A 23,911-nucleotide genomic window follows, 5' to 3' on the forward strand; every position below is an offset into this window, starting at 1 on the left:
TTTCAATACATAATAAACTACAATTATGTGTGAGTTATTGCTTAACAGGACTAAGAGCATTGAGCATGTAGATATGGCATCTATCAATAATATGTACAACAAAACTTTTCTCTAATTTTTTTTTCATAAGATACCAATGTAGTATAACATACATTTTATACAATTTGAACAATTGTTGCTACTCTCATAGAACAATATCTAGGTGGCAGGGGATAGTTTTTTTTGGTCGAGGAAATGTTAAGCAGATAGTGCTCATGCATATATGTGATCTAATTTTTCAGTGGATTTTCAAATTTACTAAAATTAGTTTGCATGCAGGGGACACATGGTCCTGATTCTTGAGAATTTTTAAACATTTCAGAATAAAACATGTACAACTTACATAAAACACTATATAGAATAGCCAGGAACGGTCTCAAAATTTTCAGAAAAATTGCCCTTTTTTTACATTTTCATGGGTCCAGCACCACGCTCCAGTCCCGAGCAACTGCCAACAAACTACCACAGAATTTGTAGCTTAATGTCTACCCATGCAAATAATCACCAATTAAAGGGAAGTCAATCACCTTCTTTTCGGGTGACATTTCGTGTTCTGAACCCACCCCTACTTTTCAAGCACAAAGCCTAAAGTTCAAATTTTAGCCACAGTTTCCCATTTTTATTCCATATCTGATGAAAAGTTCTACCAGTTCTAGAGTGTCATATATCAATGAAATGGACATGAGCTCCTATATCCATAAAATGAATGCAATAAATATTCTAGCAATTTATACTCCTCAAATAACCAGCCAAACCTCAGGTTCTTCCTTTATTTCAAATTTTTGACCGGGTCTTTCATTCGAAACTATCCCCTGCCACCTTACCCAGACAAAACATACTTTGAGGGTAGCTAACTCATTGTATTTCCCCCATCATTTTTTTTTTACAATTAAGGGGGAAACATGTCGAAATCCGGGCGTAAAGGTCTGAATATTGAACATTATATATGCGATTATTGATGATTTTAATTCCAGTGCAATGACTCAGCTTTACAAGAAGGTGAAAGTAATACTTTGAGGATAGATAAATCATTATTTAGGTGCAAAAAGAGGATAAAGATGATTTTATTGTACGATTCAGTGAAAAATGATACAAACTGATCATACTGAGCCTCATTAAGCAAGGAGGGATAAATGGGGCTTTTCATTGGACGATACGAATGATGATAACCAATCATACCAGTTTGAAAATTCCCTATCAATGTTTTTTCCACCTGAAGGGTCACATGCAAGTGAATTTGCAATACATGATTTACAAATTCTAGAATGCTGAATAACAGCCATTCAGAGAGCTAGGAAATAATAAATAACAATAAGAACAAGATCTGTTTTCAGGTGTGAGAGGATGGGTGTAAAAGGCTTATACATACGCAGATGTAATAAATAACTTGTGGTTGTTCTGTACCAATAATTTCTGATGAACTTAATCAACTTTACTTATATTCATTCAATATCCTGGTTGTACATTGTAATTCTTTGATCAGAAATCAGTGTAGCTAGAAGAACAACTAAATCTATACACATGTACTTGCAAAATAAAATTGAGAAATTGTCATCTTTAGCCAACATATGGAATCATGGAACTATCCGTATAAAATCAATGTTACTGTAAATTCCTTATATTACGCGAGTACTTAATTCCGCGATATTGCTGGTGTGTATCAAATCGCGAGAATATAAAATCGCGAACGTTGAACCATATTCCATATTTCTTATAGTTTTCAACTCTCAGAAAATAATGGCGAGATTTTAAAATTCACGAAGGATGCTTCTCGCGATTTTACGCGGATATTAATTCCTCGCCTTTAATTAGGAATTTACAGTATTTAACAAAATTTTGACAATAAATAAAATTTCAAATACATTCTACAGCTAATATCATCAGTTTCAGACTTCTATTACTTTACAGGATTTTTTAAATTTGTAATACCAAAAATAAAAGAAAATACATCAGCTACAGACCCTGAAACGTACTACTACACCACACGCTCGCTGCACGCTCGCTACACGCTCGCTAAACAGTTCACACGAAACGCTGCACGCTTGCCCGAAACGCTAAACGATTTACACGAAACGCTAAACGGTTTACACGAAACAATTCTCGCACGAAACGATTTGCTCGCTTTACACACGCTTTGGACACGCTTATATCCTGATTGATTCGGGTCCTCTCGCAGGCTTTGCCCAAAACGATTAACAGGCTTTGCCCGAAACGCTGCACGCTTTGCCCGAAACGCTAAACGGTTTACACGAAACGCTTCACGATTCACAGGAAACGCTAAACAGTTTACACGAAACGCTAAACGGTTTACACGAAACGTTTCTCGCACAAAAGTCGCACGCTTTTTTGGTGTAGTAGTACGTTTCAGGGTCTGTACGTGTTTACCTCTCAGATGTACCCGTATACAAATTTTTTGTTCAAGGAGACATCAACGATAGTTCTGCTTATATATGAATATAATGTAGACTCCTAATTAAACATATGAGAAATTAAATTTAATATCCATATAAAATTACGAAAAACAATCATTGCAAATTTTAAAATCTTGCTTTTATTTTTCAGACAATATAAATATTTTTAATGATAAAATTATAGAAATAAATTAGTGCTCAGGATTTATGTTCTCGTTCTCTGACACAAAACAGCGGTATCGCGGGATTTAACACTCGATCATGTAAAATAAGGAATTTACCATACTAGTGATCGGTAATAGGAGCATGAATATATAGGTAGTTTGTTTATTGCAGAGTGTACCTGTCTCACCTGGTCAAATCCTGCACAATATTTACATCAGGGTGGGGTGGGGATTGCTGTTGAAAAAAAAAGAGCCCAACACAATACTACAAACCATCAGATTCCCAACATTCCCACATCAGACTATTTTCCATCAAACAACTACATGTAAGTATCCTGTGACTACTAGAAACAACACCTGCTAGTGTTTACAAAGCACTTCTTAATGGCACTCTCACGAGTTTGGTTTCAACTGATAATGACTTTGTTTACATGTATGTACATACACCTATAGACTTATGTAATGCTAGAATGGCATACCTATCCAAAGTAAGTACTGGAATTTCATGGTTCCTTGTTGTTCAAATCAATAATTCCACATGTTCAACAACTTTTTTTATTTAAAGTTATGCATGTATCAGCATATATAAAATAATTCTCCAAGCAATGAAAAATCACATTTCAAAATGAATATAATGAATTTCACAAGATATTCATATCCTCATGCAGTGACATAATGTCATCATTACCAGAATATAGGCCATGTTGAATAGAAGCACCTAAAATATGTCTTCTAAAATCATTATCAACTTTTTTTTCAAACAATATTGCAGATGATAAAACATCAGATTATTGACCCATGCATTCAAGTACCTTTAAGGCAGGGAATTTTGTGCAAGTCTCGCACCACTCCTAAATCTTACACCCCCCCCCCCCCCCCACTCCAACGCTTCTCTTTTGGTATCACAAATCCCTTGTTCTCTCTCTGTCCCTTCGGCATTCAAGAGCACACACATATTCCACTGTGTCTCCTTTTCTTTTTGCCAATGTGACCAGAAATAGTTGCAGGGGGTAAAAATGAAATTGTTAGAAAGTGATATTACCACTCCTAGTGAAATAATTATAGACCTTACATGAAAATCAATTTTGCAACATTGCTGTGACTACTTTTCAGAGAGATATGTGTGTGACTTGGGGCTTATCAATAATTGACCAGATCAAAGCTTCGGTGCTTGAAATCGGCAAATTCTGGGGACACTTCAGTCGGAATCCTTACAAATGAGGACTAAAATTGGAATCATAAAAGAGTTCATCATGAAAGAGAAAGCTATTTTTGGAATGCCATCATTCACACTTTTGTATCTGTTCAAAAAAGTACAAAAATACATTGTAATCTATTGCATGAAAACCTGTTACGCAGCGTTGTTGATTATCGAACATATGGTGGTATAATTTCACAGAAGGTGGTTTGGTTCTATTCCTATCAATACACATGTCTCTCACTTATTAATCATCTTCCAGATCATACACAAAATCCACATGCAAAAAGCAACAATCTAGGATCAAAATAATTCCTTTCTAGAAACATAATTTCTAGTACAATACAATCTTATATTATTCATCCTCTGAGAATTATTTCATTGCCAGTACATCACAGAGGCAATTCTTATCGAATCCTTCTCAGACTTTTGACAAAAGGTGCTGATGGCAATGAAAGATCCCTTTTACAGAAAAGTCCTTTAGATCAGATGAGACCATTAAAACCAAGGTCTCACGTAAACAGCAATAGGTGATAACACAATTGAAATCACTCACTTTTCAAAGGCTGCAAGAGTTTGAGGAAAGGGCTTCATTTAAAATGAGTGAAGCTTCTTCGAGGAATGGTAAACAACCTCAGACAGCTAATGTAGCAACCATCATCGTATTAACAAAAGCAAAGAGAAATGCTAAAGTTTAGAAAAAAAACACCTGAAACTTGACTAGATTAATTAATGTGCATGTGATATATACCATCAGATATGAGGAGACACAAACCTTTCGGTTTTTTTTAAGCGTCAAAAAAAAAATCTTGAAACTTGACATCTTATTTGTTTTCTTTAGAGAAAATCTGTAAAATAAATAAAACTTCATTGCGTAAAACCAAAGAAAATTAATTACGCAATGAAATTCAGCCTTATGAAACAAACCTTTTTTTTAGAAGTAAATTAATAAAAAAAAAAAATCATCAATACATAAACAAGCTGATGAAATGACTCTGCATTGCAGTAATCATAAACTTCAAATAGGCAATCAATGGCTTCATCTGATACTCAAAACTTAATACATGATTGCAGACATCAAAGGCTTGGGATGTAACACAAGAATACATCCTGTAGCCATTGTTACAATTGCTTTAAAATGGTCGTAAAACTCTTCATACAAAAGATGGAGCTTAATTAGTGGGCAGAGAACTAACAACTAAAAAAAGGCTCTGGGGGTACAGCGTTTGGTTCAATCTAGCATGAAAAGCTGCTAGATGATGTGTGTGATGCCTCGCTGGATTCATTTGTGCCACTCAAGAATGCGTACTGTTCCAAAGAATTGAAAGTGGGCAAATAATTGAAAAGGGGTTTTTTTTTTTGGGGGGGGGGGGGGGGGAGAGGGGGGGGGTTCTAAGAAAAGTATAAGCTAGGGGGATCATATGGGGTAGGGAGGTGACACATAGAAGAAGGGGGGGGGGGCAAAGAGAATTAAGTTTGGGTACTAGAAATTTAAATTCCTAACTTCCTTCCTTAAATTTGAATTATAATACATGTAAATGTATATTATGACTTGGTTATATCTTATATATCAGACATTTAATTCATCTAACCATTACAGTATTGGATGTGTAAGTAAAGGGATAAAGCGGTAAGGAATTTAAATCTTAAAATACACAAACTACTAGCTACCAGAACAGAAAAAGGATTTAGCCTGCATATTTACCTTTCCTTAGGTGATTATATTTTCATCAAATCGACCCAGTGACCAACAAATAGTGCAATAAATCAGAGAATTAAGGAAATCTACCCAATGTTTAACCACCAATTCAAATATCTATTGCTTTATTGATCACTATACAGTCTTGTAAATATTGACTATGTTTTCTGTTTACAAAACAGAGAACAAGTGATGCTACAGCCCTCATAGGTTTTAATGAATTTTTCAATGAAATTTAAGTAAAATCAATGGCATTGTGGCTGATCTGTGGCGGTCTTGATTTTCACTGGCGTACCAGGTACTCTTCCCATAACTGGTCCACTTATACAAATGATAAATAACACAAATATTACCTCACTACTCTAAAAGCCTTTAGCATCTTGATGTCCAAAACTGGACGATAACAGAGATAGTACGTGCGCAGATCTGAGAGGTGGGGTTCTAGACCACCCCTGGAAATTTCAGACTCATTAAGTTCATATAGTAAAATTGTCAAAAACAAAAATGCCTTGGACTCCCCTGGCAAGCAAAATTATTTCTCGAATTCCCCCTAGAAAAATATCCTGTATCTGTACATTTAGAATATAAGTACTGTTTTAGCAAATTCAATAAAATAAGAATAAAAAAATGTCAAAGATATATATAATAGTATATATCTATCTGAATAACAGTTTTTCAAAAATGTATACTTACGAGAAAAATTATTAGCCAAAATGTAATTCATCAATGAATGAATCTGACCCCACATTGGCCTCTGTGTTTGATTAGCCACAGATAACTTAAAATGATTCAGTCATTGTTTTCAAGCCTCAAAATCATGAACAAGCAAACAAATATCTGTCAATATCTCAGTACAAAGCCTGAATTTATATTCCACATTTCCTCTGAATCGATGGACAATAATACTTATGTTTCAGAAGGATGGGGAATTTACGGGGATGAATTGAAGCTACCTTTTTTTTCTGCCCCATCTGTTTCATTCAATGTAAACAATGAAAATGTTGAAACATCTCATTTTATTTTTTTCTTTCTCTTTGGTTTTAAACCGAGAGCCATAAATGAGATTGAGAAGAATAGATCTACTTATCGTCTTACCTTTGAAAATGTAAATGTTTCAGATTTTAATGAGTATAGGCAACAATCAAAAAATCTAAAACAGACAATCCTCTGCTAGGGAAAGAAACACCAGGCACCAGGCAGACGAGACAACGATGACGGAAAATCAGGGGAGGCAATCAGTGTCACTCTCTTCTCCCCTCCTCAGCAACTCCTCAAGAATTCCCTCCGTACAGCTCCAAAAAATAGCTGACTAAACCATATTGTTTTCCTGGTAATATGACTTCCATGTAGCAAATACGGACTCCCAAAAATAAACAAAACCCACGACTGAGAGAAGAAGTGTCTTGGGCTTAGCTGGCTCACTCGTTCATTGTCAGCTTCTGCCTGTTGCTAATGTCATATTTTCTCTGCAGTCGCCCACCGATCAATACTCACATAAATAAATACAACTCTGTGTCAATTGGAGGTCTGGTGGCAGAAAGGAGAGAAGGAGAAGAAAAGAAACAAATTTTACATGAGCCTTTCTGGTTTATGTTATCACCGGCAATGTCTGTACGTCATCAATAAATTGTAATCAAATTAGCATGTGATACTGTTTTATAATTCATTAAAAGAAAAGGTCTTGTATCAATTATCGTAACGAGGCCAACTCTCATTCACGTAATAAACATTTAATATTGAGTGAAATCATCGTCATGAGTGTAACGGCACTCTCGGTTGAAAACAATGCAAGTACTGGTAAACCCTATAGCCAAGAAAATCCATGACATAATAACACACAGAAGTCCTAAACAACATAATCCAGCAATAAATATTGTGTCTATTTGTGTTTTTTAGGGGCTTCCATTTACATGCTTCATCATTTTATTGCCCTGTTCTTGAAGGTCATGTGCCATTCGGGGAATTGTATAATCCTACTTAACAAAACAACGCCGGCTCCTGGCTGGTCTCAGTTTACTGTTATTCTGTAGTAAATTATATATTGATTTGATATTTGGAATCCAAATAAATTGTTTAGTCGCTGAGAATCCGTCTTAGGTAATTGAATGTATAAATTTGTTATGTAAAACAATAATATATAGCTCATATCTCTCTGCCATGTCTCATTCTTGATGCCCACAAAAATCAAATTGGCACTGTTTTAAGCAGATATTAAGAATTACTCCACATTTATTGCAAATGCACTGCAAGAGGCTATTTTAAGATTATTGGTTGAAATTAACACTGCCTAAATCAAATAAAATGAATAATGTACACCACATCTTGCGTAAAAAGCAGAAACATCATCAATATTTGCAAGCACTGAAAAACCTCCATCCAAACCTGTAATGTTCTGCCAAAAGAGCCATGCTCCTCCAATATGTAATAATTCTATTTAAAAAAAAATAACGTAATGAGAGCAAAAATCATTCAAAGGGCCACTACTCTTACAGCAGCTATGCAGTATACAATTTTTGCACAACTGACCTGAAAGGTTAGAAAATGACCACAGACACTTGTCTCTGACAAATGAAAAACCTTACTCCCTCCATGCTCTTCTATTCTTTCATAAACTACATGGCAAAAAAAGTTATTGTGATATTGGCATTGGGACTGCTGCAATAATGGAATCTCTATGACAGGTAGCATAACAAATTCTTAATTTCAAAAAATAAAATGGATTATTAATTATAATATTCAAAAATAAATGCAAAATGAAAATAAAAAGTCAACAGACCTAAATATAAATGCCATCATTTGTTACAGGTGCTACATATAACTATACCTTAATACACATAACCATGGCTATATATAGCCTGTATACTAACTTTTCACAAAAAAAAATATCCTTGAGAAAATTTTCATCCGACTGTGTGTACACATGATTTAGAAATCCCCTATAAAATACTAAACCTATTTACATAATGTGATTTATGTGGGGAAAGCTGTCGTTGCAGTCCTAAATGGTAAATTGAGTCCCTGGGGGGCACTTATGGCACCTGTATCATCACTCAACCTAAAGAACTCTAACATCATCAGCTACATCATAAGTTATTCATATGCAGGCTGCTTCTACACAATACAAACCATACATGTGACCTTTCCATTTACATTCAAGTTATACCACTTAATGTCTCTTTTTAAATTAAAATCCCCAAAAAAAATTAGCAAAAACTAATTAAAACTTGGTATATTGGTATATTTAGAATAAACCATACATTTTTTAAATGAAAGAAGGTCACATTGCGAAAGAGATACTTAATAGAGAAAACCCTGGATTATATATATATATATATATATATATATATATATGTGTGTATATATATATATATATATATATATATATATATATATATATATATATATATATATATATATATATATATATATATATATATATATATATATATATATATATATATATATATATATATATATATATATATATAAAAAACACCTGCATATCCCCTTATCCTGTATATTCTGACTCATGCTAATTGTAACATGTAATACTAGTACATTTGTATTTGCATCATTAAATCTGACACTATCTTCTCAACAACATGGCTACAATGTGGTGAAAATTCCTTCAAAATGCATTTTGGTTTACAATACACATGTATATAGATGAGTCATATATTTCACTATTGTTTTCTTTCATATGCACGTAAGTCAAAACCTCTGTTAGGAATGACAAATGATGCCCCCCCCCCCCCAAAAAAAAAAATCTTAATTCTCAATTTAAGGTAACCTTGCTATTTTTATCAGTCAGGCTATGACTTCAACCTTTCTAGCTATCATGTTCAGTGTTCTCTTTGCTCCCATGGCATGCTTTAGTCAAGTTGAATATTTCATTACCATTAACAAGGGGCCATAATGCTCTCCAAGTTTATTTGCCGAGCTGAGGTAATTCTATATCAGGATCCCCAGTAAATCACGGTCAGAAAGAGACATTATTAATATCCAAGTACCTGGACTGTTCAAGTGTCTTTAATACCCAATCAATGGCTATCTGACTGGAAAATTTCACCCTCATCACACAAGTTAAAACCAAATTTCTGTTTAAAATCTATGAAAATGTTCTAACTTTAGTTGTAGTGTTCTCCATTCCTTTCTTGGTCTATAATTGCCTACTCTATGTATTCTTCACTTGCACTGCCCCTTCCTCATACCTAATCAATTGGATTCATTAATTCCCTGTACTCTAGGAGGAATCAATATCACTAAACCTGAATGGAATAACTGATTAATTCCTCACTTTTACCCCTCTCTGAAAAACTTACTGCTACAGAAACAGAGCCCAAAGAACAAAAAAAAAACATTAACCTTCACAAAACACAACATCATTAACATTCAGTGTGACCTATAGTGACCTATATTATCAACAAACGCATCCTTCTGTACCGTTTCTTGAAAACCACTTTGTTACAATCACAACATCTTAAACAACCCATTGATACAATGCACATCTTCGAAACCACAATATGTTACACCAATACTTTAACCACCAGTACATGTATCGATCAACATTGCATCTCAAACATCACCACAGAGTCATCTTAATTTCTTTAACACCATAATTATAAGTACTACATATACCACATCCTTACAATATCACCGCAGCTACAATACGGTGAATACCAGCGGAAATTTTACAACCACATCTTTACTATAGATCATTACATTTTACAAGTCATAACATAATAAACTTGATAGTATCATAGTATATTAATTTAACATTAAAATTATTTAATGCCACCTCATTTTTACCACCACCATCTCTTTAACTAATCTCAATATCATTGCAAAGACCATATTCCCATACAGAACAATAACAGTACAAGTATATGTATTCCCAACAAAAGCAGTATCTGAAACCAATGCACGCCTAGATATTTGACCATATATGCATCATTTCACCAACATAAGCCATTTCCTCAACAGATATTGAGATTTAAATGGAACAAACTATTCTATGACATTTTATACCATAGAACAAAGTGTCATTTGAACCAGAAACCTGTGGATTAAAATCTGCATAAGCATAATGGTACTCTAGCACTATATGCATCATATTCTCTAGTTGACTGAAATTAACATGCTACCTTTATCTAAATGCATCAAAATGCACCTGATTTGAATTCTTAACCATACAGAGTTTCACAATAAGCGCCCGAAACTTTGCAGCTGTAAGGTTTCTCCACAGCAACATTTTGTTCATTTTAGTTTCAGGAAAAAAAAACAACCAAAAAGGCAGTATTTAAAATTACATCATAGCTATTTGTCAGCAAAGTTCATCTGAAGTGTCCCTTAGGAATTGAAAAGAGTGTATGCACCATCCACAATAAATTTTATTACCAGCCGTAAAATTGATACCAAATTTTGTCACTCTTCAAGCCAAGATAAACCAACAAAATGTAACCTCATCAAAAGACATAAACATCTTTTAATCAATAATTCATATTTATGTTTTGTACTTATATAAGAGGAGGATCACTGGCGTCTAAGCTCACCTGAGTCATATTGCATGATCTTAACACCAATTCCCGCAATAAAAACCAATGCCAACATATAAATACATGTTGTAAGCAAGCTGTTGTTAACTGGACTTTCTTTTTAGCCTTCTACTTTTAACTATATGTATTGAATATTGATAATAAAATCTTACATATTAAGCTTCAATCTACAATTCACTGAATCTTTATATATTGTCAAGGTAAAGTAAGTCCCTACATCTTCCTGCAGTACCGTTGCATCTAGTAGATTTTTCTAACAATTTTGAATAGAATTAAAGCACCTAAAAAACGTAACTTTAACTTACATGTATTTCCTCAACACCAAACTATAGCACCCTTTTTCTCCTTCTCTCTTTCTTATCTCTGAAATCTGAATGAAGAGAACAATGAGAATAATTAAATTATCAAAATACATCATAATATTTACTCAGCTGAAATAAAGACAGAAAATAGTTCATTCTGAAGATTCAATACATGATAACTTTGGTTACAATGAACACTGACCCATAAACTCGGAGCAAATATCACTGTTCCCTGGTCATCAGATTTAGATTGTGTCTAAGTCTTACCCTCATTAAAGGACGACTAGGTTTATATAGATTTTATAGTACTTCAGTTATCGTCATGAGTTATGCCAATCCTTAGGAAACTGGAGGACAAGGTAGGCAATATAGGAGGTAGACTCTGACATTCTAGATATATGACTACACTATACATGTTGTATATGTAAGCATATCTGACTATCAGCTTTTAAAAAAACAACATGGCGGTGGATCGAGGCTTTTGTCATATCGTCACGATACAGAAACAAAAATAGGTTTTAACAATGATAGATAAAAAAAAAAATTCTTTTAATATACCTAATGGATCTTGATATATTAAAGGTCCCTAAAAACCCCTTTTAAGGGGTCTACAAGAGTACAACAAGACGGGATAAAAGTATCTGTCTAAATTAAGTACATTTCTATTATTAACATATATAAATGCATCCCACAAACCCCATTAAGTACCGGTATACAGTTTTTAAAGTTATATTTTCATGCAAGTTTTTTTTCCATCCGAATACTGTCTGATTTATATAGATATGCAGAAATAATTTACAACTTTTATTGCCAACCTCTGAAGTTATGTACCATATATCAGGTTTTTTCCGTGTGTATCCAATTTCTGCTTTGTTTGCAACGATTTCTAATCCCGGAAAATAAATCAGCGTAAATTTGATAAAAAGTTTTGTTCTTGTAATAGCTAGAGTTTTCTCTTTCCTTCAAAAAGTACACAGAAAAGTTACAGTACTGTGACTTGTGTTCAGTTAGTATAGTTAGAGGTAGATATTGCGGGATCGGAGGGCAAGCGCCAGATAAAAAGTATGTATTAGAGTCTAGTTGTTTATTTAATAATCAACTGACAAGCAATTAAAATGGTCACTTTCCTTGCGTAAACCGATGTCTAATTATACCTGAGCTACTGGTATATGTATCGGTACATGATCAATTGAACTTCTCTGAAAACAATTATTGGTAATTATTTAACATTAAGAAAATCGTGTGAATGGTTTCATTGTCAGAATTTTCAGATACTTTTTTCTCTCTTACTGTACAAATTTAAACAGTCGTGAATAATATTTTCATTAAGACTTTGAAATAATGAAATTTTGATTCGTGTAAATTTTATATACCGTTCTAGGTTCTGATTCGCAGAAAAAACATGATGCTGAAAAAACCATATATATGGTATATTTTTTGCAATTATGCTCACTACCTTAACATCTGCACAAAATGCAAAATAGAGCATTTAATTGTTTAAAAATTTAAATAACAAATTCATGGACTTAAATTCAACTAACTAGCATAACTCTTCAAATTAATAAACAATTCTTCTGTCTATTTTAATGAAATTACAGTCATAAATTTGTATAGCATACTTGTGCTGTCAGATCAAATATAATCAACTCATTGTTTGTTTAATTAAAACCGTAATAGGCCTATCCGTAATTTATCTTCATAAAGATGTACGTAGCCTTTTCTTTGATGCAGTTCTGCATGCATGAACAATGAAACTTGTTACCAGTGTAGAATGAATTCTCACTGCATGTCACAATAACTTAGCAGTGCTAAATCTGCTATACATACAGTTATCTTTTCGTCCTTAGCATGTGCCAAAATAAACATCAACATATCAATCCGCCAAAATAAACATCAAAGCCAACCATTACAAGACATCAATTCATAGAAAAAGCTGTCCATATTGAAGACATTAATCTAAATGATAATCTGATAATCATCTTATAATCAATTTCAATATGCTCATTTGTTTACCATGAATACGAATTGACATATAAAAACCATAAGGAAATTCGAACTAACCGACCCCCTTCAAGTTGTTTTATCCTCTCTTCAAGGCCAAATTTGCTGTATTTTAACATGAAATATCTTAAATGAAGTATAACGATAATAGAAATATAATAGTCAGTTGTCGAAATAGAAGAAAACATACACACAGATCGATTTTTTCCTCTTTACCTGTGGCTATCTTGTGTTGCTTCGCTTGTGTTTTGACGGGATTGGGTAAAATGGGGAATCTAGTATATAAGCCGCATCCGGTTTCTAATAATCAGGGTTTTGTCGTTTAAATGCTTATATTGAAATACATTGGAACATAAGCATTGACACAGTGTAAGTAAAATAAACGAGAAGAGAACACAACTTTTGTGCAAACCATGTTTTTGTTTTCTTGTGTCCCCATCTGTATAACGTATAACGTTACCACCATTCGAATACTCGAATTTCATATAAATGAGCATTGTTCTGTGCCAATTCTTGGGTTTTACATTGTCTTTACTTGCTTATTGTCTGTCTAGCTGTTTTAGATTGGAATTGATAATAATAAGTAAGAACGAAACGATTTTTTTTTACACACACACTGTAAATCGATATAAATCATTTATTACTTTCAGTTCTAAATAACACATGACCAATAATACAGTCACGTCCAAATAGCGTTGACAATTATGTAGGGAATGTTACAGAAATGTACTCTTGAGGTAATATTATAATATCCTACTGTTATCTCTCCCCCTTTTAAGTACAAAAACTTTTTGATTTTTAATTTTTTTTCTTTGGGGGGGGGGGGGGGGGGTTCTCGTGTGCGCCGGAATAAGCAACTATGTATAAAAACCAAGACTTTTTTTCTACGATACACGGTGATCTTGTTTAGGTTTTTTTTTTATCATTTGTTTGTTTTTTGTTTTGTTTTTGTTTGTTTTGTTTTGTTTTGGTTTGGTTTTTTTTTTTACCAAGTATAGCGATGATTTGAAAACGTATACGCATTATAGTCACTACTACTGCAAGCAAAAAAAATAAACGTCAGTGGAGAAATGATACTTCGTGTTTATGGACCACACCCCCCCCCCCCCTACGTGTAGTCTCCTTTCGCGAAAAAAGTATATCACATTTATTCAGTTATTTTTTTTTATATTAAACCCACTCCATAAATTGTTCTGGCATTGCTTCGTTCGTTTGATTTCGACCCAAGAAAAACTAAATTTACACATTATTCAGCTAAAGTTTTAAATACATTCATGTACATGCATGCACTCTCCTCAAAAGATCTTTCATGATCATCCCTTGTCCGATATATTTGATGTTTTCCTGACTTTGTTGACGATTTGATATTTTACACGCAGTGGTGCACCAAAACCGTTAAAAAGCCAGGAAAACGTCTGATATTTCGACTTGTTCATCCCCACACCATTTCGAAGCATCGGAACGTTTCGTGCTAAATTCGCAGATAGAATATAAAAAAGGCTGTATAAAATAAGGACACGTGGCCACAAATCAAACTTTAAATAAAAGTAATTATAAGTTAGAAATGAATTTAGACAAACAGAACTATTCGAAATGAAAGTTAGCAAGCAATGATTAAAATAAATCCACAAAATTATGTAACATATCGCATATTTCATGATTATCAAAGGATCAACTGTCAGTCTGTTGCATGTCCACATTCAGCTTTTTAGTCGATACTGATAAAAAATGGTCAAAAACTTCCAGCGTGTTTTAGAACCATATCTGACTGGGAAATTAATGAGGTCTTTCGAGATGTCATGGCACAAACATATAGAATACTATTTTCTTATTGTATGAGAAATACGTTTTCAGTGCGGGATTATCACGTCAATCATGCAGTATGAAACTTACTTATGCAATAAACTTAGACAGATGACAAACCACTGCAACTTGTTATTCGTCAAGAGGTCAAAGTAATTATGTCATGCACGTACAGAACAAGTCTTCAGGTTAACGAACTAAGTTTTTGTCACAGGAGGTGCTTACATGTAATATGATAAACCAGGTTGATAATTTCTGCGCACATTCATGACATAACCTCGACCGACCACAACGTTTACGTCCGGACATGAAGGAAATAATGCATAATAGAGCGTTCATAAACAAATATGAAACGAACCACCGATCGCATTAGGAATATCCGAAATAGTTAGGTGGTGTGAGTGGTTTTACGTGTATATAGCTCACCTGAGCAGAAGGCTCAAGCGAGCTCATCTGATAAAAAAAATAGGTCCGTTGTCTGTCGTCGTCGTTGCTGTCGTAAACTTTCCGAATTTTGTTTTTTCTCCAAAACCCCTAGGCCAATTTCAAGAACACTTGGCACAAAGCATTACTGTATGGAGGGGATTCAAGTTTGTTCAAATGAAGATCCACGCCATCTTTAAATGGGAGATATTTTTAATTACTGGAAATTTGTTGGTATTTATCAAAAATCTATTTCTCAAAAACTTTTAAGCCAGAAAAGCTGAAACTTGTGTAAAAGCAGGCACTGTAGATTTCAAGTTTGTTTATATCATGATCCCCGGGGGTAGGTAGGGGTAACAATGGGGTGGGGTCAAATTTTAACACTGAAGTATATGGAAAAAATCTGTAAAAATATCGCATTAAAAATACAATTGGCCAGAAAGCTGAAACTTTTGTGGAAGCATATTCAACTAGTGGATATTCTAGTTTGTCCACATTATGATCTCAAAGGGTAGGGCGGGGCACAATAGGGGTCGAATTTTTACACAGTATTATATGGAGAATTAAAAAAACTTCTCAAAAAACATTTGGCCAGAAAAGCTGAAACTTGTGAGGACGCATCATCAAGAAGTTGGGATTCAAGTTTGTTCAAATCATGATCCCTGGTGATTGGGTGGGTCCACAATTGGAGATAGACTTTTTACAAAGTATTATATATAGTAAAATATTTAAAAATCTTCTTCTCAAAAACCAATCGGCCAAAAAAGTTGTGTCGAAGCAACATCAGGTAGAGTAGACTCAAGTTCGTTCATATCATGATACTCCAGCGTATGGTGGGGCCACAATGAGGGTCAAGATTCTACATAGGAATATATGGAGAAAGAACTTTAAAAATCTTCTTTAAAAAAAAACAATTGGCTAGAAAAGCTGAAATTCAAGTGGACGCATCATCAGGTAGTGGAGATTCTAGTTTGTTCACATCATGATCCAAGGGGGGTTGGGTGGGGGCACAATGGGGTGGGGAAGGGTGGAAATTTTAATAGATAATATTCTAATAAGCTTTCTAGATATTTGTATATGATACTCAAAAGACCGTATAAAGCTTTTCTGGTCAGTTATGGCTATTGTTGCTCAGGTGAGTGATGTGGCCTTTAAGTCTATTGTCCACTGAGAGTCTGTCACTTCCTTGCATGAAGACGGAATAGAGTTATCTCACTTTTCAGTAGTTTACAATAAATCTGAATTTTAAGGGTGGTAGCATCGGGAGGGGGTATTTCTAATAAAAATTGCATGTAAAGATTCTGGACATAGATCTACCCCCTCCTCCTTTAAAAAAAACGATGCTATACGTTCCTGGAATTAAAACAATTCCCTTCCTTCGTAGAATAAATCAGAGTTTTTCAGGTGCGGTCTTCCTTCTCGAAAAATGTTGATTGCCTACTGATCAGATGTATATACATACGTGCAAAAATTTAGTAGCTATTGAGACAATATACTGTATACTACAATAAAAACAACGACCACACTCATCTGAATATTTTGAAGAATTCCCGTAAATCAATTTATAGTTATGAGAGTATGAATTAAATCGATTATGTATCATTTATATAGATCTATCATATTTACCTACTCTTGTAGCCACCTATCTATTACAATATTCGAATATATTTTAAAAACAGAAACTAGCATCAGAAAATATTCTTTTTTTTTCTTATGCTAGTAATTCTAAGTCAAATAAATAATTCATTTCAGGACTTATATAGAAGTTATAAATAGATCGCCCCAAAAAGTGAATATCACGAGATCAAGCGATAATACATTATCTGTTCAATGTATAATATTCATATAATTATTGATGATGTTATCTCCATTTCGTGACCTAATGTAAGAGCGTGATGCAACTTATTGCCAAAGGAGATGTCGCCTCTGACGCTAACAACTGCTCCCTCAACATAGCACTGTATGCACTTACAAACTATTGCAAGCACGATTTTTACAAATACTTTCACACAAAGTTCTAGATAAAATAACGGACAGTGTACTAGCGATTTATGAAACGAAAATGCATAAACACGGGGTACGTTGAAAAAGGCAGTCTAGAGAATATATTACGGTGCGCCCGCTCCCGTACAGGACTAATACTGGGCCAACCGTGAGCTTATTCTCTTGTTGTTGGACCCAGCCTCATGAAACCTCCAACAAGCCAACACGCTTTTTAGTTTTCAGACTTTTATATAGACTTGACATGAAATATACTTTTACATGAGTTTGGTATGTATCAGCACCGAAGGTCTGATTCCAACTGACTATAATTTACAATTCAGAATAATATATAATGAACAATGGAACAACACAATGAAGGATTAACATAAGAAGTACAGATGTAAGTAAATCAATTATCAAACAGCTATTGAGTAACTCTGGACATTTTAGCAGCATGTACATAAAAGGATTAATAAGATGAAAGAAGCTTAAGTGTCAATAAACATAAACAGAAGTCAATTAAAAGATTAGCTGTCCATCACTGATTGTGCCTCAGGTGGGATTAATGCTGCGCGGAATTTATAACGTTTATAAAACAGTTGTCGAAATAGATGAAAAGTTTTTGTAACAAAGTCCGAAAAACATAATTTACACAATAATTAAAAATAGTCCGAAAGATTGAATTTCACACCGTGACACATGCTTCGCGTCCGCGTAAAACACGTCCTCGTGTTTTGAATTTTTATCATCGACGGTAGCCGCGTTGTTGTCTTCTTTGCTGCCTGTGTGGTTGAAATCGGCGGTCAAGTTATTTATCATACAACACGGCCTCTAGATGTTCGTTATCACATTCCAATACCCAAATGGTCTGCAGCAGGGTGTTGTTTTGTTCCCTCATCTGTTTGATTGTATCGTCAGCCTCTGTCTGAATTTTCATTACATATTGAGAATGTTCACTCCCGATATCTTTTAGTTTCCTCTGCATTAAATCCATGAGTACTTTATCACCGTGTGCCTCTGCTTCTAATTTTTGTATTTTCTTCACATAGATATCAATGTCAGAACGTTTCGAGTTTTCTTGGAGCTTTGTTCTCAAATCCGTATTTTCACTTTGAAGTCTTGCGTTCTCAGACTTAGCACTTCGTATATATTCAACCATACTCTTCGTAAGTTGATTAAACATGCGTAGCTTAATCTTAATGCTGTGTAGCTCAGTTCGTAAAATACTTGAGGTATCAAACAAAGAATGAAATTGATTGTTGCGAAGTGAATTGAACGGCAATTCTCTCAAAGTACGTTTGTTTTCAAGATATTTGCACAGTCGTTTCATGTCTCGCGTCTTTTTACGACCCAAAACTGCTTCCTTTTCAACACATTTTGTTGGTTTCTTCATCTGTGTAAAACACATTCTGGAATAATGTCCAATTCTGTGACATCGGTAACACTTCTGGTTGAACGCGAAACATAAAACGTTGGGATGCACGTTTCCGCACCTTCCGCTCACTGGACGCTGACTTGAGGGGAAGCTGAACTTCTTCTGTCTCCACTGCGGTCGGAAAGAATATTCCATGTTGTATCTAGTTTAAATCGTCTTCTTCATCTGTAGACTCTGAATCTGGGGAAACTCGCTAAACTGTTGTAGAGGTCCAGGATCTGACTACTACAAAATATATGTAGCAGTCCCGGGTGTCGTTACCCTTATGTTTCTCCACCAAATATTACGGTGCGCCCGCTCCCGTACAGGACTAATACTGGGCCAACCGTGAGCTTATTCTCTTGTTGTTGGACCCAGCCTCATAAAACCTCCAACAAGCCAACACGCGTTTTAGTTTTCAGACTTTTATATAGACTTTACATGAAATATACTTTTACGTGAGTTTGGTATGTATCAGCACCGAAGGTCTGATTCCAACTGACTATAATTTACAATTCAGAATAATATATAATGAACAATGGAACAACACAATGAAGGATTAACATAAGAAGTACAGATGTAAGTAAATCAATTATCAAACAGCTATTGAGTAACTCTGGACATTTTAGCAGCATGTACATAAAAGGATTAATAAGATGAAAGAAGCTTAAGTGTCAATAAACATAAACAGAAGTCAATTAAAAGATTAGCTGTCCATCACTGATTGTGCCTCAGGTGGGATTAATGCTGCGCGGAATTTATAACGTTTATAAAACAGTTGTCGAAATAGATGAAAAGTTTTTGTAACAAAGTCCGAAAAACATAATTTACACAATAATTAAAAATAGTCCGAAAGATTGAATTTCACACCGTGACAAATATATCAAAATTCCAACAAACCTGAAGGATTTTCTTGTACAGGTTTCTATCATTGTTTTCTGTTCAGACACTGATGAGGGAACGTATCTGGCTTTTATGGTATCAGACGACAATCTGACAATCTAGACAAACCCCAACCATTAACCTGTAGTTTATCTCTCGCTCATGCAACATACAATTGCGTTTTAAGCAAGTTTAGGATTTTGTGACGTTGAAAAGAACGAAGAGAGAAGTCATTCACCTTTGAAGTTAAAAATCAAGGTCAATATAAATCATTTATTAAATATCAACGCAGTTCAATTAATGAAATTTACGTTAAAAATAAACCGCGCGGTAAATGAATCAATAAAAAATGTAAAATCTCTCTCGCTCTCTCTGATAAATACATTGGATTGTCCCCCTTAGATCACAAACTATGCCCATTCGAACACGTAACAAAAACGTACACTGTTTCAACTTCTTTCTTTTATTCACAGGTACACGTGTATTTACTTCATGATAATGTTTTGCACACATTACATATATTATATCAGCATATTGTCCAGCAATAAAGTTGAGTGTAAAATATAGGCATAGAATTAAAATAAAAAATAACAAATATATTAGGACATATACATGATACACATATACAAGAGAGGAGAACATGATTTGAATTCCAGAAAATATTGAACACAGATGCAGTAATAAAATGAACACGGACATATATTGTAGTGAAAATTCTAAATAAAACAATAAAACCATTAAAACAGCAAGGTTTCCATAATATTCTAGGACCAAAAACTACTGATAGTTTAAACAAACATCGCACTTATTACTTAATATGCCAATATCATTTCTTGTGTTGCACTATTACATTACATTGCCATAATTGTCACACTCATCAAGCATATTCAACTATCCAAAAATCGTTTCTAAATCATTATAGAGCCATTTATTAGAATTTAACATCATGCAAAGTCATCTAAAGAGATTCAGCTTTACTAATCAGATGCCTTAGTATTTTTTGCCTTTAAAAATACTACCAGGGTACAACTTTTGTTGCTTAAAAGTACACAAGTTCTTGATAATCTATTGATGCATGTGTCTATATTTTGCAAATGCAAAAAATTATGCCCTATGACCCCTTTTCTTCGTTGGAAATTGATGGAGTGATACTAATAAAGGTATAGCTAACACTGTGCTAGACAGGCGACTTACACTGAACTTTCTAACAATGGCCAGTTCCTCATTAATGATTAAGCAAAAGAGCTTCATTTATTTGTAGAATACTTGAATCTCAAAGATATTATGCGACAAGCACATGCAAATCAAAATATTAACAACTGAATAAAATGAAGTGAATGTCTCTTGCACACACACTGTTGTGTGAAATGTTTAATTCTTCACATGTCAAGGTGCACAAGTTGGGACATAAAGAAATGGATTTTTTCCCTGTAAAAACAATGTACATAAGTAATTGTCTTGTTTGTCAACAAGCTAGGTAACATGAGTATATGAAAAAATAAAAAATCCTGATTATGCTGGGTATAAATATGAATTATATACATGCAGATGTTTTTAGGCAAAAAAGGACCCCAAAACATTGAACCCAAGACTTGACATAAGTTATCAGTATTACAAACAAAACGCCTTCTGTGTTTTCCAAAGTGCGTAGACAAATCCCAATTTAGATTCCTGATACGGGTTCATAATATGTAAAGGAAAAGTTATTGTTGATACAAATTCAGATATACATAACATACATTCTACTTCTGTATAAAGAAAGATAACTTATACAACCTCATTTCTATTGAACATTAGTATGATTGGGAATGGAGAAAAATATAGACAAAGTACATTAAGATGATCACCAATATACATTCAGTCGTCTCTGAATAAAACTTTTGGAATCTAAGATATTTCAGATTTACAGATATGTTTTCCCAGCCCTTTTTTTTACTCTTATTTTAATGCCCACAAATGTCAACTACAAAGAACATTGACACAGTAAAAAGACTCAAATTTAATGTAGGCAATTTTCTCAAGATAAATTGCCCCAGTCTTTTTGCGTGTTCAGAATATTAGCGATATCAATCAAATGAAAACAGATTCTTTGTTCTAACGGATCACGATGCCACAACGCCACTCTTACAGTACAGCAGACGATTATTTTTTTTTATTTCTTGGTGAATCTTGACGAGTAAATGAAATGGAATAGTCTGTTGGGTACCATTATTGGTTGGTAGCCGCATCCGCCGTAAGCATTTGATACAGGACTTGGTCCTTCATACAGCCCTCGATGAACTCCTGTTTCGTTAAATGTCCATCACCATTGGAATCCATTTTCTCAAAGATTTTTTCAGTCCTTTTTTCGGGCGTGTCCTCGCCCTGCCCGCACAGTGCACTTCCCAGCATATTGTAGATTGCCTGTCAAAGTCAAATCAACATGTGTTACACTGTAGATGTGGAATTAAATTTCAAAATGAAAGAAAAGCATAGACAACTTGATCTGACTTCTAAAAAATCATGTATGGTATATGATCTCATCAATCAATATTAAGATACTTGTTTTGTTTTTTTTCAAAATCACAGCATATTGAATTCATAGGCAAAGGATTTTGTATGTCATGATTAAAACTGACTCCAAGATATCAGCATATCATTCCTATAAATATTTTTATTTCAATCCTTGCTAAAATCTCTCACTTTGCTTGTTAACACTTATAGATCTAATTTCAGACAATCCTGTAACTCTACATAAATGTATTCTATCTCATCAGAGACTATGAATTCCCCTGCATCTGATGATAATCACATCAAGAGAACTTTAAACTATTTTAAATTTAATGATCTGTTTAAGTATCGTTGTACGGTACTTAAATCAATAATTTAAAGCTAGCAGATGTATAAGCATGGGAAACAGCAACCCCCCCTTCCACCCCCCCCCCCCCCCCCCCCCCACTTTTCTATCTTTATATGACTATTTCCATTTAATAAAAATGCCAATGGTAAATTCTTACGCCTAACATGATAAAAAAAATATTCAATTTAACGCAGATAAACTACAATTATTTGATCATGCAGTAGCAAAAGATGGAGAGAAAACTATCATTCAACTTACACTTAAATGTAATAAACTTACACTTAAATGTAATAAACTTACACTTAAATGTAATAAACTTACACTTAAATGTAATAAACTTAAAAACTCTGCTACAATGAAACATCTTAACAACCTATAGATTGCAGCCCAGGATGGTACTGTTTTTGTGAACAATAATAAAGCCAGCAATATAAAATATATTTACTCCAATAATTTCCACCATTTCGTCCTTTTCTATGGTGCCATTCCCATCAATATCATACATGGTAAATGCCCAGTTCAGTTTGCTCTTGGGATCCCCACCAGATGTTATGTTGATGGCAAGCAAAAACTCCTTAAAGTCAATTTTACCACTGTTGTCCCCATCAAAGGAACGGAAAACGTGGTTACAAAACTTGTCCGGATTTCCTGTTGGAAAGAATGTGGAATACACTTCCAGGAATTTGGCTTTTGACAGCAATCCATCTGGGCAGTCTCTCTGTATGGAAGAAAAAAAGGGGGATACAATTGAGGAAAACTCTTTTGATTTAGATAACAATGTGATACCAATTCTTATTGTATAGATTTACTAGGGTAAATCCAAGATCTACTTTGTCTGTATGCTGTACGAATCTCAGATAGTAAAAAATATGACTGCAATTTTTTTTTCTGATGTTTCCACCATTTAAAAAGACTTTTTCAAAATTTGCTATAATAAAATTTAAATCACAAATATATTACAGTTAAAAGTACCGGTTGACACTTTTATGCCACAGTCCATGTGGAAATTCTGATTGGGAAAAAATTGATACCAGCAGTATGTACTGATGATGAACCAGTATAAAGATGATTGCAGCATTAAATTACAGTGAACTGTATATAGGTATACTCCCTTTACCACTGATTTTAAATTTACAATAGAAGTGAAGTAACTTGCTAACTATCACTGAGGTTTTACAAAGCAAAAAAAAAATTGAGG

General features: G+C 34.0%; 2 protein-coding genes across 11 annotated transcripts in view; both read right to left on the bottom strand.

Annotated features, from left to right (window-relative positions):
* Positions 1–23,911, bottom strand: part of LOC128164854 (CAP-Gly domain-containing linker protein 3-like) — a 134,987-nt gene that overhangs the window by 25,265 nt on the left and 85,811 nt on the right. The window lies entirely within an intron of this gene.
* Positions 20,322–23,911, bottom strand: part of LOC128164858 (neuronal calcium sensor 2-like) — a 39,356-nt gene continuing 35,766 nt past the window's right edge. For all 10 annotated transcript variants that reach the window (XM_052828903.1, XM_052828896.1, XM_052828898.1 and 7 more), the window contains 2 exons: positions 23,159–23,431; positions 20,322–22,277 (listed from right to left, as the gene is read on the bottom strand). In XM_052828903.1, coding sequence (XP_052684863.1) covers positions 22,083–22,277; positions 23,159–23,431 — 468 coding nt within the window. In that variant the 3' untranslated portion in view covers positions 20,322–22,082. The remainder of the gene's footprint in view (positions 22,278–23,158; positions 23,432–23,911) is intronic.

Source organism: Crassostrea angulata, chromosome 10, assembly GCF_025612915.1.
Source record: "Crassostrea angulata isolate pt1a10 chromosome 10, ASM2561291v2, whole genome shotgun sequence".
Taxonomy (NCBI): Eukaryota; Metazoa; Mollusca; class Bivalvia; order Ostreida; family Ostreidae; genus Magallana; species Magallana angulata.